The sequence below is a fragment of the Helianthus annuus genome, chromosome 4 (genome assembly GCF_002127325.2).
Source record: "Helianthus annuus cultivar XRQ/B chromosome 4, HanXRQr2.0-SUNRISE, whole genome shotgun sequence".
Classification (NCBI taxonomy): Eukaryota; Viridiplantae; Streptophyta; class Magnoliopsida; order Asterales; family Asteraceae; genus Helianthus; species Helianthus annuus.
In genome coordinates this window covers 28,918,907-28,941,545 of record NC_035436.2, presented here as the reverse complement: position 1 = coordinate 28,941,545, position 22,639 = coordinate 28,918,907, and the positions used below count along the sequence as shown (strand labels likewise).

Genomic DNA, 22,639 nt, shown 5'->3' with positions numbered 1-22,639 from the left:
TAGAGAAGCATGACTTTATTAATCCCTAAAAATATAATAAAGAAAAATAAATATCTAAATTAATCCCTAAAAACAATTTGCCGAGCCCAAAAATAGAAGCGTGTAGTTGACTTCTTGTGATCTGCTTAACCCAGTAGAAGTATATTGGATTTTGTTTTGTTAGAGCCCAATAAGAAAACTATGATCAATGGGTCATTACCAACGAAGGCCCAATAATTTTTTGACTAATAACCAGGTTTTCTCTTGCTACGGTCGCCCCCATTCATAACATTTTATTTTCAGCTAGCCAAAGTTAAAGATACGACAACAATGATACCTAGTAAAATCCCATTAATAGCCAAGCTATTGATAGAGTTTGAGATATAGAATTTAGGTAGACCATACCTTTATCCCAATAGCTAAAGTTAACAAAACTGTAATTTCTAATATATCGTCGACAAAGATATGTTATCAGAAGCAACATGAATATCATTGTCCACGCATACAAATAGCTAATTTCCTCGGTTTAGTTTCTTTCAAATTTCAATTTCTTTATATTCTAATTCCTTCAAACTCCGGTTTCACTTAAAGATTATACAATCCAAACGTACCAATAAATTTTATAATGTGAACCATTCGCAAATTTCACAACTTTTTACTTAATTCCCTATACTTGAATTTCCAACATAGTAGGAAACATATAAATCCCAACTACCACCGCCACCACCATCGTTGCTACCACTCCCATCTTCACTATCACCTTTGTTTCGTCTTTAATCCTTCCCATGGCTTGATCTAATGACATGTGACCATTTTTACTTTCATTGCTAGGTTTTGTAGGGTTATTTAATGGTGGTTGTGATGGAATAGTGGAAGCTAAAGTTGAAGAAATGGGCTTTGTTGATTTTGTATCCTGTGCTTCTCTTTTCATGGGTTCTTGAATGGTGGGTGGATTGATGATCTTGTGAGGCATGGTAATGGAGAGGATTCCACCATCGAATTTGGCACGAATTACGTTCACTTTGCAAGTTTCGGGAACTTCGAAATCTTCATGAAACCAATGCCATTTGTTTCCTGGAATAAGACGTTGCCCAAGAACGTGAAGAATATTTGGATTTTCTATTGTAACCTTGATAAACTCCTTTGAGAATCCTAAAAAAAAACAAATGGAGGTAACTAATGACCGAAAAGTTTGGTATCAAGATGTTGCATTGGTGTCCGTTTATTATAATAAACGATGAGCATTCAAGTCTCATTATAAAATTTGAATAACCAAGATAGTGGGTTCAATCTCAACCACGTAATAAATTGGATAGGGTTTTAAAGCCCAATTTTTAGGCCCAATGTTAGATTTCCTTTTTAACTTTTGGGGTTAGTATCTATGAGAAAATGTCCATGTCCTTATGTGGGCTATCAGCGTATAACCATCATCATTTTTCTATTCTTTCTATTAATAAAATTATCTTGGTTCGTCCCTTTTCACAAATATACATTAAAAAAAGAGTTACTTACTATTTTCATCTCTTTGGTTTGTCAAAAATCACTATTTCAGTTCATTAGTTTAAAAATAGCGATTTCAGTCCCTGTGGTTTCACTTTCGTAACTATTTCAATCCATTATTCTGTTAAGTACAGGGACTGAAATGGTTACGAGGTGGACTGAAATGGTTACGAAAGTGAAACCACAGGGACTGAAATCGTAATTTTTAAAACTAATGGACTGAAACAGTGATTTTTGACAAATCATAAGGACGAAACAATAATTAACTCTTAAAAAAAATCTCAATCACACAAGTCACGTAAGGGTTTAACATACATGGTTAAACCACCCGTAGTGGGGGTTTTTGAGCGTTTTTTCCCCAAAACGCTGCCAACCACCCCCATGGGCGTTATTTCCAAAAAAAAATTGTTTTGGCGTTCTTTTTTTCACGCCTGGTTCATTTTGTTTTGGCCAATCACAATTAATCTCCTTTTTGTTTGGCCAATAAGATTTTTTTGATGGTTTTTTTTTTTAATTTAATTGTTTAACATCCCTTTAACATAATGTCCTACAATGCCCACATCCCCACTACCTCATTTTAGAAAAACGTCCCATAATACTCCATTGCTGACTGGACTGGCACATGGCGCACAACTCCCATGAATGAGGGTATGATTCATGTGTACCATTACACCTGGTCTTAAAAGTTCTCTCATAAGTTATAGTAAATATAAACTAGTTTGGGATTTTAACTTTAAAAATCATTACTAAATCAATGTATTTTCCAAAATAATTACTTTTAGTAATAGTAATTGCGAAAAAAAAGTAATATTTTGGTGAATTTGAATAGTCCTAAAGTTGGATGGTTAGAGTAACAATTTTTAAAATTCAATGAATAAATTAAAAAAAAAAACACGATTTGTTACAATTTTGATCAAGTAAAACAAGAACATTTACCAGGTAGATAAACAACAAGACTGTCATGATCATCTTCTTGTATCCATTCATAAATAGGCTTGAAGTTTTCGTAAACACGGCCAGCAATGGCTCGATGTTTGCGTTTGGGATTAGCTCCATCAACTCTCGGTCTCGTTGTCATTCCATGCACGTCTTAATCGACCTTTGGATCCTCCGATATCTACTAGAATACCATAATTAAGTTCTATGAAAAGTACTTCTATTGTTACAAGTAAACAAACATATGTTATATGTATGGATTTGTTTACAGATAAATTGAAAATGAAGTTACCTTTGCTTGAGAATTGATGAATTCTAACAGGTTAGCTTGGATGTTTTTGAAACTTGTTGCTTGAATTACTTCAAGGTGATGATCATCCTTTTCTTTCTCATCAAGGAAGCCAGTTCAAGAACTATGTCTTGCTTTGCCTTTCATTTGTTTATTAACGCTCTTTTTCAGTTAAATTATAAAATATAAAGCAGCATATGTAAAGTTAAAACCCCTTTGTTAAATGGTTAAGGACTTTTTCAGCCCAAGTAAAGTTTCTTTGGGCTGGGCTTGTTAGACACTTGTCAGGCCCAAAGATAGATTAATGTATCAGTTTTGTATATCCTTGGAAATATCTATTTATCTAAGATAGTGTGAAATTATGAGAGTTAAAATCTATTTATGTAAGACAGTGTGAAATTATGAGAGTTAAATGTTATACAGTTATTTAGATCTTCACACTTTCTAATTTCCACACATTTGAGTTTCAATTTCTGCCGAATTTATATGATGCTCGTCTCTAAAAAAATGTTGCACGTTCAAATCCCTGCAAACGCTAAGGTTATATGGTATTTAGGTTAATAAAAAACTTCTGCCCTATTGTGACTGATTACTATTTTTGCACGACTGTATATCGTTATAGTTAGGTTAATAAAAAACTTCATTGTCCGGTTAGTGAAACCGCTTAACTGTATTCAAAACAGTTCATCTAATAGTTAATCTGCAAAACTTACTTATAACTGTCTAGTATTAAAGAGGACAAAACAGTTCATCTAATTATTAATCTGCATAGCATAACAAAACCATTCACTTAAGTTCCCACAAGACCATTGATCTAAAGTCTAAACAAAGAAAACCAAAAAAGTAAAGGAAATTTGATTAGGCTTTTGGTAATTTCTTCACAACAGAAAACTTTACTGTTGAAGACTTGAGAACAATTCGCCCACCCGCCTCTTCTCTTTTTTTCGCTTTGCCAACAACTGTCATCAAGTAATCCTTTGGCTTATCACAAAATTCTCTAGAAACCTTCCTCTTCTTCGTTATATCATCATCGAGCTCGTCATCATCAATTCTTCGTACAAATTCTTTCGACCTTCGAAAAATAGATCTTATAACATTTTCATCCTCTCCTTCAAGCGTATTTTCCTGCTGTACCGCGTTTGATCCCTTAAACGCTTCAAGCATTGCATCCACACTTACATCTGCCCGCCTCGCCTTCATAGACCTCAATTCATCAAGTGTATGAAGGATATGTCTCTCTCTATTCGCATCAGCAGCCCGCCTCTCCAAACCTTCCATTGGATCATGTATTTCTTCAGCCTGCTGAGGCTCAATATTCCTCGCGGCTGTGGCTCCAGCCTCGATAACATAACCATCGTTTCGTGGGTCCGTCTTGATTATTATCTCGGCCGCACACTTAGTGCACTTTAAGTAAAATCTGACTATGGGAATTCCTAGGTATGTCTCACCAATGACATCCTCCTTACGTGAATTAAATTTCGTACCCTTGTAAATATAATTGTAACATGTGAGGCAGCGAATGGTCATTGGAAGCATCATGCGGATGTTGATTTGTTGGTTTTTAGGTTTCCGGTTTCTTAAAATCTTGGATGGATCAAAATCCGGAGGATAATACTTGTTGATAACCTTTCTTTCACCCATATTTTCCTTCTTGTTTGCAGATCAAACTCTGTTGGAAACCTTTGAGAAAACTGTCAAAAAGCTAAGATCGCCGGAAAGGGGAAACGCACAGATAATAAAACCAGGGTTTGGAAAGTGACTCTGACTTCATACGTCCCTTGTAATATACTATTTCTTTTATTATTAAACACTGAATTGTTCCACAAGCAAAATCACCGACTTGCAATTCGAATATACAACTCATCTATTAAAATACTATTTTTTTTATTATTAAACACTTGTTCCACAAGCAATTTCACCGACTTGCAATTCGAATATACAACTTACTAGTTTAAGAACCCACAAGCTTCACGGATTGGTAAAAGAAAATTTCTTCATTATCATCGTTGTCATAAATATTATGATTTTATACACGTTAAAACACAAACGAATATATTAGAGTACAACGACAAATGGAAATACATGAACAATGCAACGATCACAATTTGTTGAAAATCTCCTTATAAACCACATTAGTTGTTTTATATGTAGGTTTGCCGTTGTTGTCAAGTATTAGTAGTTAGACTTTGACTCCATCTCGTGTTTTTACCCTTTATTAAGCAACATACAACATGAGAGAAGACGTGTTGTTTCAAGTACCCGTGTGTTACACGATTGGTCTCAAAGTAAATTACATTATTTAACAATGTCAACACATATCAATATCTTTTGGAAAGGGATAAGCGTGACACCCATTCTGTACCGAACCGGTACCAAAAGTATCGGTACCAAAAAATGGGGAAAATTGGTACCGGTACCGAATATACCGGTTCAGTACCGGCCACCAAATGCTCATTCCTACTTTTGGACATATCACTACCTATTTTTTTTTTTTTTTTTCCTCTCGATTGCTATCGCAAGTGCCAGTACAAATACAAACAGAACTAATACGGAACAAATTCCCGTCAAGGAATCTCTTAATGCTATATAATTAGCATATAACATTTCTTATCATATTGTACAAACTAACATGTCAGTTTCAAAAATATATATACAATGCAAAATATAAATAGTCAAATAAAAGATATGAGTTGAAGCCATGGCCGAAATGAGTTCTCTAAACTTACATCAATTATTTTTTTTCGTTGAATCTTTATGTTATAACATCCATTATTGTATCAAAATTATCACCAAAATGGTCATAAACATCATATGTCATCCAATAAAAAGTATTATATAAACATGATGAGGGTAAGTAAAGAATGTGAGTCAATCGAGCCCTTGAGCCCACTATATTTAGCATGTTTGTCATCAACTTCATTGTCCTAACCCCTAAATCTCTCAAAATATGCATATGGTTGATTGACATAAATTTCAGAATAATAAGTATAATCAAATGATATAAGAAATCGAAAATTTAGGATATCGACATTCGACTCTTTATCCTTATCAGGTCAATGGTAAAAGTCAAAGAGTTTAATTGAAAACGAAATGGGTCATAACATACTAAAGTGTAATATTATAGAATACATACTTAATCACTTAATCAAAATTGTCTATCTATTAAAGATTCTAAAAGGACAACGTTTTGAGTCAACCCAACTCAATTTGTACCAAAGATTACCTTTTGAAACCAAGTATATATTGACCCGTTACCCATCCCGCCTAATCTGGCTATCTTGCCAACGCCACCTATATGTCAAATGTAAAAATTAGTATAATAATTAATAATTCAACAGAAATAAAATAAAACTATTAAATTAACTAAATTCATGTAAATTATTATTATTATTATTATATATATATATATATTAAACCAAACTTCCATTGAACATTGAACAGTACACAAATCTTTTTATAATATTATTTATATTTTTTATTATTTCATTGTTTTATTACTTAATTGATTTCATTAATTAACTCTATAACATTTATGAAATTTGGTAAACAGTACTTCACCTTGTTTAGGCCAAATTAAATTACGATTTTGTTCTTGCTTTAAAATTATGATTTTTCCATCAGTTTAAACTTTAAAATTATGTTTTTACCTGCACTTCAAAATAAAATTATGCTTTTGCCCCAGTTAAAAATTACAATTTTGCCCTCGGTTCAAAATTACGATTTTGCCCCGTTTAAATTTATAGTTTCGCCATTAGTTTTGTTTTGTTTTGTTCCTCCTGTAGGATCGTGAAACGACCTGACGAGTCGATCAGAAGAGCGCTCAGACCGAACCAGAGGCGGAATACATTGATTTGGTCTTCGTTTAGCTTGGATTCACTATTAATTGTCTTTTTATTGATCTTGTAACAGCTTTACAGTACAAAGACACTTCGACGGAGCTTCGCCGTCGGAAATCAGAGAGTTACAAATGAATCCGTTTGAACCCTATATATACTAGACAGACCCTACCGTTTGAAATCCTTCAAACGGTCAACAACCTTTCAAACGGTTACCTTCAAACTGAAGGGTTTCAAACGACCACTACTCTCAAACGGACAACAATACTTTCAAACGGTCAACATGCATTCTAATTGGACCTCCTCATGACAACCTCCTATTGGACCTTTATCATTTGAAGTCTTCATGCATCTTGACTTTCACGTGTACATTGTAGACTTTTCATGTGATGATGATGCAATGGATGATGTCACAAGGATGATGTCATCATCAAGAATGATGACATCATTCTTGTTCCATACCGCAACGAACCCGAGACTCGACATAAGACGAAGACGACAAATGACTGCACCAACAGACTCCCCCTCAGATGTTGACGAGTCTTAAGTGTCGAGTCTTCACATCTTCAGCCTTTATCAATCTCTTTTCTTTCTTAGCAAATACCAGGATCTTCTCTTTGGCTCTAGCCTCGTCAGACTCCCCCTTTCATCATGATTGATGGGATCGCTATCTGGAATTAGCTATCACCTTGAGATCAAATCCTAGCTTTATCTCTGTTTAAGATCATCTCAGGTTCTGATGTATCTCCTGACTTTCCATAGCAGCAGGATCAGAAACCTACACATCTCACACATTCTATTACAAATCAACAAAGTTGTGATTCAACTTAATGAACCAACTTAACATTTAAGAATTTTTCACATTTAAAATTTAACAACTTTTAAACTTTCCAAAATTTGATTAAACATTTCAAACCAATTTAACCAAACCATCTGTTCATCATGTTTAGCCTTTGAGATTTTGAACCAGCTCTCCAACATCAGTTGTCGAAAATCTTTTTGGATTTTCAAAATATGAAACATAAATGTAAAAATTAAATGCAGAAATTAAATATGTACAATCATATTTTTGTGAGTTCGTGCAAGAGGATCATATCAGCTGCTGACTAGACACTAGCACCGTTAAGCTGTTAATTCATTTTAAGCTTTTAAACAGTTCGCGTTGATTGTCGATATATTGATCCACTTAAATTCTCACAAAATGTTCAACTCGTTCGGGATACAGATTTAGTGTTTTAGAACTTAAAACATCTACATGTGTCCCACCTCAGTATATACTCCCGTATCCAGACCCCAGTATTCAGTCTTACAGGTGAGTATACCACAGCTGATATCTGTTAAGGGGTAATGTGCGAGGGCCGTGAGAGCTCAGGTCGATACTTCCGTATACGCAGAGAGATGACGGCTTCGACTTTTGGTGGGTCCCCTTTAGAGGATCTTTTATTACAACAGCAAAGATTATCAATTTTAATGTTTAATCAGATTGCTGAGGGCGAGCTTGTATTTCAAAGCTTTTTGCAGAAAGTATTATCCGGGGACTAGGTCAGTATTTCCATACAGCAGAAGTCCCGGGATAATACCCCAGATATCACTGAGCATAAAGACCTAGTATCTCAGAATACGGGACCCTTCAAACAGGATTTCAGGGGTTACCTATATATCTTGGAGGTGTTCCCCACATAGACGCAAGTGAAATTTATGTTTATATCCCAAACTGATCTACTAATTCTATGAAAACCTACCGACACATCTTTAGCGAGACTGCTTAATTGCATTTATACATTAAAAATCTTTAGCGTACTGTGCCAGTCTAGCTGATGTGCCAGTCTAGCTGATGTACTATTATTTCCCCTATTCACACCAAAAACTCATTTTTAATTTTTCAATGTTTTTGACATTTTCAAATTTTCTAATTTTTTTAAAATTTTTACTCCCCCTAAAATCAAAATATGTTTCAATTTTGATTTTCTAGGAAAATTTGAAACGAACTGTACAAAACTTGACAACATGATATCGAATTACTTCGATTCGCCATCCACATGGCGTAAACAATCAGAACTCCCCCTCACAACAAACTATTTTCCCATTATGATTTCAAAACACTTAAGTTTGTTTTAATCAAAATGGTTTTTCCGGAAAACTTAGTTTGTTTACCAATCATTTGTAGATTCTGGGGATCAAATCATGTAGTTAACTCAAGTTCAATTTAATGACCTTGATTAACCACTTGTAAGATTGATCTGATTCAAAATCTGAACCACTTGAATCAATCACAAACAAATCTTTTACCTTTTTAATGAATGACGTTAACGAATAAAATTTTAAGAAAGATGCCGATACATGCTCCACGCTTACCAACCTGGGAGCTCCGGCAAGTCAGGTTTTTCTATTTAAACAGATTCACCCAAGCCTGACGATCCTTGGGTGATTTCGAATTCTTGTTCAACAATGGTGGAAAATTTGCATCATCCATTGTTAAACCCGAATTCTCCTTTTTTACCTCAACACCAGGCTCTTCTGGCTTTAACGAACCAGAATCATTACCTGCACATGGCTTGTCTGACTTTGATGAGCCAGATTCATCGCCTGAAGGTGGCTTGTCTCACTTTGACACGTCAGATTCATCGCCTGAAGGTGGCTTGTCTGACTTTGACACATCAGATTCATCGCCGACCATTTTCTCTTTCTTCATTTCTTCTTTCGTCCTCAGATTTGTATCTGATAAATTCGTCTTGCTTGACTTTGCAATCGAGGAAATCGATTCATCAGAACTCTTATTCTTACCAACGGATGAACCCGAGGACAAAATCTTCTCTAGATATTCTCTCGCCTTCTTCCTCTTCTTTCGCAGTCTGTCTTTTTGCCCTTGAGAAAGCTTTACTTTCTTTTCTTGAACTTTAGGTTCTTGAACTTTTGGTTTTTGGACTTTTGGTTCTTGAACTTTCAGTTCTTTTGGCTTGACAGTGACTGGAATCTTTCCCAATTTCTGAGAATTAACCCTCAATCTTTCACTTGATTTCCTTGGGCAATTTCTGGCAATGTGACCTCTAATTTGACAGTTATAGCATCTTCTCATCTCATAGCTCCAACTCTGGCAGTTAACAGCAATGTGTCCTTGATAACCGCATCGGTAACACACTCTGTTATCGTACCATGTACCACCTTTTTCACACCAAATGCTCAGATCATGGCATTGTTTGGCTTGGTGATATTCCTTCCTCAAGTTTGCTGGATTTGACTTTTGAGCACTGTGGTCCGACCTGCACCACTTATTACCAACAATTTTTGAGTTTTCATTTTTTACTTTTTGTAGTTTTTCATTGCGATTGGATGATCGATCTGATGAACTTTTATTATCTTTTTGAACATTTTTATCATTTTTAATTTTTTGTTTCTGTTCCACTTTCTTCTTCAAGGGTTTTTGCTTAGAGCATTCACCTTTTTCAGTTGATTGCAGAACAGTTTTCTGAAACTTTTCCTTTAATTTCAAAAACAATTTTTGTTTTTCAACGTTTTCATTTTCATCATCAGATTTCTCATCACAATCTTCAACTTTGACATTGTCAAAGTTTGTGACATCGTCACTTATTGGAACTGAATTGATAGGTTTTGGACAGGGGATATTCAAAAACTCAGATGATGTCACAAAACCTTTCAATTTCTTTTCAAGTTCATCAATTTTGTTCCTTGAATTCTCAGCTTCATTTTCAAGCTGAGATATTCTTTCAAGATGAGACTTGATAATTTTTTCATTTTCAATTTTAATGTTTTCAAGAACAGATTTTTCATTGTCCAAAACTTTTACTGTTCTTGAAATTTTGTTTCATTTGTTTTCAAATTTTTGTTCTCCAGTTTTATCCAGAAATCTTCATTTTCTGAAGATTTCTTTTTGCTTTCAAAGTCTTTTTCTTTCAACTTCTTGTTTTCAAAAGTCAAACTGTTCAAATTACTTAACAGTTTGTCATTTTCAACTTTCAGTTTCTCACAATTTCCCTGCAAAACCAGAATCTGTTTTTCATCAGTTTGTTTCTCATTGTTCAACTTCTTGACTTCAGATGTCAAACTCTCCGCATCTTTCAAGAGTTTGTCATTCTCAGTCTTGAAGTTGTCACATTTTGAGCAACCTGTTTCATTCTTCACCGATTCTTCAGCCATTAAAGCTCCTTCTTCCGATGAATGATCAAAGATAGGTGCGTTTTCTGCAATCTCTTTCTTTAACTCTGATTCAGGATTCACAGATACAGGTTTTTCAGATTCTACTTTCTCAATCTTGACCGATGGAACTTGTTCAATCTTCTCAGCTCTGATCTTTTCTTTAACAATGACTGCCTTTTGAATCTTTCTTTTTGCATCTTGTTTTTCTTTCAATTTTTCAATTTTATCGGCATAAAATAACTTTCCACTACGTTGATCAGATGGAAGTTGTTGTTTAAAATATTCAAACTTCCGGATTTCCTCTTCATAATTGTCACTTTCTTCATCAGACGAATGATCAAAAATCAGAACTTTTTCAACAACTTCTTTTGCTGAGACTGTTTCTCCTTCTTGCTTTATCGGAAAATACTGTTGAGATTCATGATACACATATGCCAACAATTCCTCAAACTCCATGTTTTGATCTTCAAAGTTTCTCAAATTCACTTTTCACGAGACACGCTAACCGTTTGTATCCCAATTTCAAAACCTCAATTCAAATGAAACCACCAGCTCAATATCTAAAATTTTCGGCCCAAAAGCTTTGATCCAAGCCCACTTAATCACTTTGTAATTTTTCTTCTTCAAATATAAATGGCCAACAAAAGTAACTTTTAAAATTCTTTGATTGGACCTCGTTTAGAAGTAACTGATAATTGGGCCGATTATATGGTCCAATCACATGGGCTGTACACAACTCACTAAGCCAACAACTCTACTAAGTTGATAACATCAGTTGTAGTTGAATAAAGATTGAGCCGCAACTTCACATGCAAATCGGCAAACTGTGATTGAACCTATATGTGACTCACATTGATTTGACCTATTAATCCACAATACCACATGCACCACTAAGCCGTCAATCAATATTTAATGATCACATGCACTTTTGGTTGATTGGACCAAGTATAAAAATAAGGTGTACAAACAAACTTGATGGCCGACAACTATACTTCAATACACATGATCTGATGACGTTTAACATTCATAAGCATCCACCAAACAATTTACATGAACTGACACAACTCTTTAATTCCTTTTTGTGATTGGGCCTTGACACTTAGTGGGCTGACAACATCAATTTTATGTGAATATAATTGGACCTTCAATCGGTTCACACACTTCAACGCATTTTTCAAACGGTGTATTTCAAACGATAATTTTTCAATCGGACATAAACCACTGTTTCAAACGGAAACCATTTTTCAAACGATGACTTCAAACAGAAGTGATTTTTCAAACGGTAACTTCAAATGGAATGACTGTTTCAAATGATAGGATCCTGTTTTTCAAACGAAAGAGCAGTTTTCAAATGATTGGAAGCATATTTCAAACGGAATGCTAAGCCTCGTTCAAACGGAACCCAGTTTTCAAGTCATTTTTACCCGTTTTACGTCTAATTTTAAACCGATATTTTCAAGGATTGGTTAAAACATTGTTATGTATGTTATATGTGAAAATCAGCCATTTTTAACCGTGAAAAGTATCAACTTTTGAAAGAAGGTGTAGAAGATCAGAATTTGCTAGCGAAAACGAGCTAAACGGTAAGAACTCTTCCTCCTGAGCTCTGATACCACTTGTAGGATCGTGAAACGACCTGACGAGTCGATCAGAAGAGCGCTCAGACCGAACAGAGGAGGAATACATTGATTTGGTCTTCGTTTAGCTTGGATTCACTATTAATTGTCTTTTTATTGATCTTGTAACAGCTTTACAGTACAAAGACACTTCGACGGAGCTTCGCCGTCGGAAATCAGAGAGTTACAAATGAATCCGTTTGAACCTTATATATACTAGACAGACCCTACCGTTTGAAATCCTTCAAACGGTCAACAACCTTTCAAACGGTTACCTTCAAATTGAAGGGTTTCAAACGACCACTACTCTCAAACGGACAACAATACTTTCAAACGGTCAACATGCATTTTAATTGGACCTCCTCATGACAACCTCCTATTGGACCTTTATCATTTGAAGTCTTCATGCATCTTGACTTTCACGTGTACATTGTAGACTTTTCATGTGATGATGATGCAATGGATGATGTCACAAGGATGATGTCATCATCAAGAATGATGACATCATTCTTGTTCCATACCGCAACGAACCCGAGACTCGACATAAGACGAAGACGACAAATGACTGCACCAACAGCTCCTAGCTAAATTACCATTTTCCCTCAATTTAAATTTACATTTTTGTCATCGTTTTTGTTTGTTTTCCCAGTAAAATTACGATTTTGCCCCCAGTGTATAACTACAGACACAAGATGAGGGAATAGTGTCAGGAAGCTGCCTGGCACTCCCCCATTGGCCCAACCAATTTACGATTTTTTCCACGCTTTAAAATTTCAATTTTGTTATCAGTTCAAAATTACGTTTTTACCCCCAGTTCAAAATAAAATTATGCTTTCGCCCCCAACTAAAAATTACCATTTTGCCCTCGATTCAAAATTACATTTTTGACCCGTTTAAATTTACAGTTTTGCCATTAGTTTTATTTTTCCCACCCACCCAAATAACAATTTTACCCTCAATCTAAATTTACATTTTTGCCATCGTTTTCCTTTGCTTTTCCAGTCAAATTATGATTTTGACCTCAGTGTAAAATTACAGTAATGCCATCGTTTTAGTTTTTTTTTCACAAAACTATAGTAGTGTTTTGTTTTAATTGTTTGACTCGGTGTAATTTTTATTTTTCCCCCAGTTTAAAATTGTTGTTTTTCTATCGTTTTTGTTTTTCTTAAGCAAAAGTATGATAGTGTTCTTGTTGGGATTGAACCCTACAAAGGAACAGTTGATAAAGCCAAAACTGGATCAGATCAGTGGATTCACAATAAGCAGTTCTTTGCATCAGATCTTTCCCCTTGAATGTGGCCCTAACATCTAATGACCTCTAAGTACTACCCTTCACAACAACTGCTGATCCCTAAAGACTGTTGAAGATAAAGCACTGATGCTCAATCTTCTGATATGGTTCAAGTACTGCTGAAGACACAAAGCACTACTAGAGCTATAGCAGTGGAATGAAGAAGCAGTAGTTTTAGTTTATTCTTTGTAATATATTTGTAATCAGTTGTTTAGTCATCAGTGGTGTAATAGTCAGTAGTTAGAGGTTGTTAGGAGGTTAGATGTCACTTTCATGGTGACGTCAGCCAAAAGATGCTCAGTGGTTGTTCTGTACTATAAATAGAACAGTACCCTGTAATGTTCTATTAGCTCTCTTCATCACCAAGTCATTTTGTACGAACAATCACTGTGAGCTCAGGCTGAGGGGGAGATTATGTGCATGTATGCTGTGTAATTGACTATTGTAATAAATACAATCATTTGATTTCATGTCAAGCATGTTTGCTTAAACTTATTCTCTCTTTGATTGTGTGTTGAAAGTTTATTCCATATATTTCCGCTGCAACTATCTCTGTTTCATCTTCATTTTTGTTAAACAAACACAATCATAAGAAACTCAGATCCTAACCATTGGTATCAGAGCTCGGACAGTCAAACTTGATCTAACAATCATTTTGATGTAAAAGTTTAGCTCAATTTCATTAATACTCTCGATTGTTCGGTTTTAGTTGTAAAACAGAGTAAGATATAATCACGTATAAAGTTGATTATTCAGTGCCTGAAAAACAACCAAAATGACGTCACAATCACAGGATAACAATAATAATAACATTGGTTCACTCTTCAAACCACCTATGTTGGTCAGATCTGAATTCAACATCTGGGAGCGAAGGATGGGTCACATCCTAGCTCAACAGAATACTGGATGTTGGAAGTCGGTTATCTTTGGACCACATGTTCCAATGGTGCCGAGTGCTAAGGATCTAAAAGTCATGGTTCCTAAGAAAATTGAGAACTATACTGACAAGGATTTTCAGAAAATTGAACTGGATGCCAAGGCATTTGGCATCGTTGCATCTGCACTACCAAATGAGATCTATGCTGGGCTGTTACATTGTAACAGTGCCAAGGAATTGTGGGATGCACTTAAGGAACAGTTTGGGTGGACTAAAGAAGTAATTGAAAATAACAGGGAAATTTGAACCAACAGTATGAAACCTTTTGTCACATTAAGGGTGAATCATTAACACAACAGTTTGAGCGATTTAGCTGTCTTATAAGTGAACTAAAACTTGTTAAGGTTGAATTTTCTAATGCAACACAAAATGGTAGGTTTCTCAGGTCACTTCCTGGAAAATGGAATACAATTGCTTTTGTAACCAAGAATTCAGTTGGGTTCAAAGATCTGACCCTAACCCAGCTTCATGATAGACTCCTGACCTATGAAAGGGAGTTGAACAAGAAAAAGCAGTTGCAAGAGTCTGGGAAGGTTGCAGATGACTATTCATTTGGCAACACAGCTCTTTTGGGTCAGGAAGAATCTGGTAGTAGTAAGGATCAGGGTTATGATCATTACATTGACATAACAGCTGGTGGAGCTTTTAACAACTCTGATTCTTACTCATCCAATTATGCTTTTACAGCTAATGGAGAAAACCAGAATTCTGACAATCTGTGCTTTGAACTCAATGATCTCCAGCATGTTGATCCAACTGATTTAGAGGAAATGGACATATTGCACCAACTTGCACTGCTGAGTGTTAGAACCAGCAAGTTTTACAAAAGGACAGGGAGAAAATTTTCAGGGTTACATGGGAACTTGAAAGTGGGGTAAATCAAAGATAAAATGCTACAAGTGTAATAGGTTAGGCCATTTTGCTAGAGAGTGCAGGAGTTAAGCCAGTGGACCAATCATTACCCATCCTAGCCCTAGCCCAAGACCACAAAATAACCAAACCACTGTGCATTATTCCCAATATACCCCTGTTGCTCATGTAAACACTTCTCATTATGCACACCTTGCAACCCCTGTTCCTGTTCACTATGTCCAAACCACTGTTCCTCAAATACAGTATGTCCAGGCCACAGCTCCACAGGTTCAGGTGCAACAAGTTGCACCTCAACAAGCTACACCAGCAGTGGTTCAACCAGATCAACAATGTTTTTTCACCCAAGGATTTGTTGACTGGAGTAGCTTACCTGATGAGCTAGGTGATGAAAATTTTGCCCTCTATGCTAAAAATGATGCTTCTAGTTTTAATTGTAATCTACTTACTTTTTTTACTTTTTACAGAGTAAACTTCTATTTTGCTCATTGTGGTTTGGTCGTTTTAACAGTTTTGCCCCAGTCATTTAAAAATAGCCATTTTCCTCCAATAGTTTACTATGTTTTTTTTTTTCAATTTTGCTCCCCGCCTCTAACTTCATCCAAATTGTTTGTTAACTAAAAGGGTATTTTGGTAACTTCAAGTATAAAACTAATGGTTCTTTAGTAAAACTACAAATAAAGAATATATATTATATATTTTCAAAAATTGGCCAAAAAGATGACTTCTTACATGTTGAGCAGGTGACTCATTGCTACACCAGTAACAAAATGCAACTTGTTTACTAAATTCATTCGTAAATGCAAGTTATTCAGTCTCTAATTAAAAGTAGAGAAAAGTTATTCGGACTCGTTTTATATTGAACACGGTCAACGACATCCAATGATCCTTCAGGAAAATTGCCATCTCTAGCGATTCCGATGTTAGTCTTGTTCTTCGAATGGATAATACCCTACCACTAAGAGAAAAGACACTTTCCGAAGCTACCGTGGAAGCTTGGACCGTCGTCAGTAAGATTGGGGTCGTCGAAGTGTCCAAATGACAACGCTTTTTGAATCACCAACTTCGCCATCCTATCACGAGCTTTCTTTTGTTCATAGCGGAATATCGTACCATCTTTTGAGAGTTGAACTTGACCGGGTGTCAAATCTTTTAAAGCTTTACAATACTTTTTAGCATGTTTCGTTAACGTGGAATTAGAGTCCTTGCTTAACAAGGCGCCACAATGTTTGCATTGGGCCTTTCGCGAACCGTCACTCATTTCTACTAAGTCTCAATTGCACCATACTTCCATATTGCGACTATGTGATAATGTTCCAACAACATATGGAGCGGTTTGAGCTTGAGGAACATTATTGACGGATGGAGAATTTGTGGTTTTAGAGTTCTTTGAACCCATTGTAGAAAAGTTTTTCAAGAAGTAGACGAAAATGATAGGAGTTGGTGAGTTAAACAAATGAAATTTGAAAACAATTTATAGGAATCGGTTCTAACGGCTAGTAACTTGGTACAACGGCTAGTGGCCTATTCCAACGGATAGTAACCGGTTCCAACGGTAATATTTGGCATTTAATGCGTTTTGCAACCCCCAAAATTGATCCTAACGGCTAGTAACCGGTTCTAACGGTAACTTTTTACCGAGTACGAAAGAACCGGGTACTAAAAGAACCGGTTACGGTTATTAACCGGGTACGGTTTGAGAACCGGGTAGGACTCGTTTATTATCGAAAAATATGGAACCGGGTAAGAACCTCCGGGTTTTTCTGAACCTGGACCCGGTTCTCCTATATATCGGGTTGGACCTGGAACCGGTTCCGGGCCGGTTCTATGGGTTCGGGTTTGGAACCGGGTATTATGCCCATCTCTAACTATGATCATGTGTAGTGAGAGTGGGAAGACCTTTGGGTATTTTACGCCATGTGGCGGTCCAGTCAGTATGTGGGCATTGTGGGGCATTATATTAAATAAAAAATAAAAAAAAAACCATCAAAAAAATGTTATTGCCAAAAAAAAAGAAGAAGGCATTTAAAAAAGCACGCTCCTCCATTTTTTTTCAAAAAAAAAAAAAAAAAACGCCCCCGGGGGCGGTTATGTGGCGTTGTTGGGCTTTTCTAAGGAAAAAACGCCACAAAACCCCCACTATGGGTGGTCTCACCAGGTTTTCCCTTTGCTACGGTCACCCACATTTATAACATTTATTTTCTGCTAGCTAAAGTTAGAGATATGATAACAACGATACCTAGTAAAATCCCATTAACAACAAAGCTATTGATAGAGTTTGAGATGTAGAATGTAGGTAGACCATACCTCTATTCCAATAGCTAAAGTTAACGAAACTGTAATTTCTAGTATATCGTCGACAAAGATATGTTATCAAATGCAACATGCATATCATTGTCCAAGCATACAAATAGCTAATTTCCTCGGTTTTAATTCTTTCAAATTTCAATTCCTTTATATTTTGTTTCCTTCAAACTCCGGTTTTAATTAAAAATTATACAATCCAACCGCACCAATAAAATTTTATAATGTGAACCATTCGCAAATTTCATAACTTTTTTACTTAATTCCTTATACTTGAATTTCCAACAAAGTAGGGAACATATAAATCACAACTGCCACCAACGCTACCGCCACCACCGTCGTTGCCACCACTCCCATCTTCACTATCACCTTTCTTTCGTCTTTAATCCTTCCAATGGCTTGATCTAATGACATGTGACCATTTTTACTTTCATTGCTAGGTTTTGTAGGGTTATTTAATGGTGGCTGTGATGGAATAGTGGAAGCTAAAGTTGAAGAAATGGGCTTTGTTGATTTTGTATCTTGTGTTTCTCTTTTCATGGGTTCTTGGATGGTGGGTGGATTGATGATCTTGTGAGGTATGGTAATGGTGAGGATTCCGCCATCGAATTTGGCACGAATTACGTTCACTTTGCAAGTTTCGGGAACTTTGAAATCTTCATGAAACCAATGCCATTTGTTTCCTAGAATCAGACGTTGCCCAAGAACGTGAAGAATATTTGGATTTTCTATTGTAACCTTGATAAACTCTTTCGAGAATCCTACAAAAAAGAAATGGAGGTAACCTAATGACCGAAAAGTTTGATATCAAGATGTTGTATTCGTGACCTTAATAAACGATGAGCATTCTAGTCTCATTATAAAATTTGAATAACCAAGATAATGGGTTCAATCTCAACCACATATTACATTGGATAGGGCTTTTAAAGTCCAATTGTTAGGCCCAATGTAAGATTTCCTTTTTAACTTTTGAGGTTAGTATCTATGGGAAAATGTCTTTAGGTGAGCTATTAGCATATAACCATCAGTTTTCTATTCTTTTGATTAATAAAATTTCCCTGGTTCGTCCCTTTTTCACAAATAAAGATTAAAAAAAAAAGAAAGAAAAAAAATCAATCACACAACGTAAGGGTTTAACATATATGGTTAAATATTCTCTCATAAGTTACAGTAAATATAAACTTCATATTTAGTTTGGGATTTTTACTTTGAAAATCATTACTAAATCAATGTATTTTCCAAAATAATTACTTTTAGTAATTGCGAAAAAAAAAAGTAATATTTTGGTGATTCTGAATAGTTCTAAAGTTGTATGGTTAGAGTAACAATTTTTAAAATTCAATGAATAAATTAAAAAAAAAACACACATTTGTAACAATTTTGATCAAGTAAAACAAGAACATTTACCAGGTAGATAAACAAGAAGACTGTCATGATCATCTTCTTGTATCCATTCATAAATAGGCTTGAAATTTTCGTAATCACAGCCAGTGATGGCTCGATGTTTGCGTTTAGGAATAGCTCCATCAACTCTCGGTCTAGTTGTCATTCCATGCACGTCTTAATCGACCTTTGGATCCTCCGATATCTACTAGAATACCATAATTAAGTTCTATGAAAAATACTTCTATTGTTACAAGTAATCAAACATATGTTTATATGTATGGATTTGTTTACAGATGAGTTAATTACTGTTTTCGTCCCTGTGGTTTGTCAAAAATCACTATTTCAGTCCATTAGTTTAAAAATTGCGATTTCGGTCCCTGTGGTTTCACTTTCGAAACCATTTCAGTCCACCTCGTAACCATTTCAGTCCCTGTACTTAACAGAATAATGGATTGAAATGGTTACGAAAGTGAAACCACAGGGACTGAAATGGTTACGAAAGTGAAACCACAGGGACTGAAATCGCAATTTTTAAACTAATGGACTGAAATAGTGATTTTTGACAAACCACAGGGACGAAAACAGTAATTAACTCTTTACAGATTAATTGAAAATGAAGTTACCTTTGCTTGAGAATTGATGAATTCTAACAGGTTTGCTTGGATGTTTTTGAAACTTGTTGCTTGAATTATCTTCAAGGGGATGATCATCCTTTTCTTTCTCATCAAGGAAGCCAATTCAAGAACTATGTCTTTCTTTTTCTTTTATTTGTTTATTAATATTAATGTTCTTTTTCTGTTAAATTATAAAATATAAAGCAGCCTATGTAAAAACCCCTCTGTTAAATGGGTAAGGACTTTTTTTTAGCCCAAGTTAAGTTTCTTTGGGCTTGGCTTGTGACACACTTTTCAGGCCGAAAGATAGTGTGAAATTATGAGAGTTAAATGTTATGCAGTTATTTAAATCTTCACACTTTCTAATTTCCACACATTTGAGTTTCAACTTGTGCCCAATAGTTATATGATGCTCGTCTCTAAAAAATGTTGTGCGTTCAAATCCCTGCAAATGCAAGGTTATGTGGTATTTAGGTTAATAAAAAAAAACTTCTGCCCTATAGTGACTGATTACTATTTTTGCATGACTGTATATCGTTATAGTTAGGGATATTCATTGTCCGGTTAGTGAAACCGCTTAACTGAATTCAAAACAGTTCATCTAATAATTAATCTGCAAAACTTACTTATAATGTCTAGTATTAAAGAGGACAAAACAGTTCATCTAATTATTAATCTGCATAGCATAACAAAACCAATCACTTAAGTTCCCACAAGACCATTGATCTCAAGTCTAAACCAAGAAAACCAAAAAAGTAAAGGAAATTTGATTAGGCTTTTGGAAATTTCTTCAAAACAGAAAACTTTACTGTTGAAGACTTGAGAACAAATCGCCCACCCGCCTCTTCTCTTTTTTTTCGCTTTGCCAACAACTGTCATCAAGTAATCCTTTGGCTTATCACAAAATTCTCTAGAAACCTTCCTCTTCTTCGTTATATCATCATCGAGCTCGTCATCATCAATTCTTCGTACAAATTCGTTCGACCTTCGAAAAATAGATCTTATAACATTTTCATCCTCTCCTTCAAGCGTATTTTCCTGCTGTACCGCGTTTGATCCCTTAAACGCTTCAAGCATTGCATCCACACTTACATCTGCCCGCCTCGCCTTCATAGACCTCAATTCATCAAGTGTATGAAGGATATGTCTTTCCCTATTCGCATCAGCAGTCCGCCTCTCCAAAGCTTCCATTGGATCATGTATTTCTTCAGCCTGCCGAGGCTCAATACTCCTCGCTTCTGTGGCTCCAGCTTCGATAACATAACCATCGTTTCGTGGGTCCGTCTTAATTATTATCTCGGCCGCACACTTGGTGCATTTAAGTAAAATCTGACTATGGGAATTCCTAGGTATGTCTCACCAATGACATCTTCCTTACGTGAAATAAATTTCGTACCCTTGTAAATATAATTGTAACATGTGACGCAACGAATGGTCATTGGAAGCATCATGCGGATGTTGATTTGTTGGTTTTTAGGTTTCCGGTTTCTTGAAATCTTGGATGGATCAAAATCAGGTGGATAATACTTGTTGATAACCTTTCTTTCACCCATATTTTCGTTCTTGTTTGCAGATCAAACTGTTGGAAACCTCTGAGAAAACCGTCGCAAAAAGCTAAGATCGCCGGAAAAAGGAAACGCACAGATAATCCAACTAGGGTTTGGAAAGTGACTCCGACTTGATATGTCCCTGTTAAAATACTATTTTTTTTATTAAACACTTGTTCCACAAGCAATTTTACCGACTTGCAATTCGAATATACAATTTATCTGTTAAAATACTATTTTTCTTATTATTACACTTGTTCCACAAGCAATTTCACCGACTTGCAATTCGAATATACAACTTATTTAAAATCAGGAGAATATTATTATTTTCATGGTTAGTAGAAAATTTGGTTGTGTGATAAGTTAAAGAAAATTCGTAATGGTTAATGTTTCTTAAGGCGTTTTTTTCTATCACATCAGTATCATAACGCCCTTTTAAAAAAATGTATAATGATTAATGCCTTTTAATGGCTTTTGAGTCATTATTTTCCAATTTTCTTCTCTTATTCCCTTAATGTCTTTTCAATCGTTATTTTTCATTTTTCCCCTTTTTTCATTTGGCGTTATACTGGAAACGTCTATCTCTCTTCATGCTCGTATAACGTCCAGAGGGATAGTGTTGAGGGCGTTATCAAGCCTCTTCACATCCCCCTAACTCCCATTACACATGGTCCAATGTGTTTTAGACCAAAATTAATGTAAATGATAATTTGCTCGAGCAAATTGGTTATATGAGTTAATTTTCACAAGTTTTTTAGAGCGATAAATATAAACATGTGGGTTATCCCCGTGGATCGCGACTAGTGGCGACTCAATTGAATTGAAAGTCAAAACCAAATACCATAAAAATATATATCGGAAAAAATAACGTCATGATAAATCAAAAGGATTTCGATATTAATTGGTTTATAGCGACTAGAATTCATACATTAATTTGAATACAACTTTGATTACAATAAAATTTATATCAGAATGCTGAAAAAAAGTAATACAACTGTCTATTTTTTTAAAAGTTAACGAACATAAATTATCAGAAAAAATTAAATTAAATAACAAATTATAAATGAATTAAAGGTGTATATAATTTATAGTGTTAAGGGTGGAAAAATTTATGATACAAAAAACGTACATTAATTTAAATACAACTCCATTTAAAAGAATATATATTCTTAGAAAATAAAAGTAAACATAAGTGAATATTTAGTTTTTTTACATTACAGAATGCAAGTTATAAAAGAAAGATAAAATTAATTAATGATAAACATGTGGGTTAAATCATATATAGTTTAGGCAAATTGAATTTAAATAATTTTAACTTTCTTAATTTAGCCGATAATAATCTCAACTCAGTTATTTGCTAGTTATTTGCTGATAATAAT

At 35.1% G+C, this 22,639-nt stretch overlaps 2 protein-coding genes and 1 pseudogene across 5 annotated transcripts; all 3 read right to left on the bottom strand.

The window, feature by feature from the left end:
* Positions 1-509: 509 nt before the first annotated feature.
* LOC110936021 lies at positions 510-20,028 on the bottom strand. 4 transcript variants are annotated; one of them, XM_022178369.2, is made up of 3 exons: positions 2,708-2,843; positions 2,416-2,596; positions 510-1,131 (listed from the first exon to the last, which is right to left on the bottom strand). In XM_022178369.2, exons 2-3 carry the CDS (start codon positions 2,555-2,557, stop codon positions 647-649), a joined length of 627 nt encoding a protein of 208 aa, XP_022034061.1. In that variant the 5' UTR covers positions 2,558-2,596; positions 2,708-2,843; the 3' UTR covers positions 510-646. The 4 variants fall into 4 exon arrangements, with proteins under 4 accessions (XP_022034061.1, XP_022034062.1, XP_022034060.1 ...); XM_022178368.2 differs by lacking the exons at positions 510-1,131; positions 2,416-2,596; positions 2,708-2,843 and adding exons at positions 17,919-18,474; positions 19,121-19,301; positions 19,723-20,028; XM_022178370.2 differs by lacking the exons at positions 2,416-2,596; positions 2,708-2,843 and adding an exon at positions 19,121-19,386 and having other exon boundaries at positions 550-1,131.
* Positions 3,434-4,434, bottom strand: LOC110936020 (splicing factor YJU2-like). The gene has a single exon (XM_035989132.1). It carries the CDS (start codon positions 4,343-4,345, stop codon positions 3,563-3,565), a length of 783 nt encoding a protein of 260 aa, XP_035845025.1. The 5' UTR covers positions 4,346-4,434; the 3' UTR covers positions 3,434-3,562.
* A 334-nt stretch (positions 20,029-20,362) lies between the features above and the next one.
* On the bottom strand, positions 20,363-21,399 carry LOC110934491 (annotated as a pseudogene).
* Positions 21,400-22,639: the final 1,240 nt, after the last annotated feature.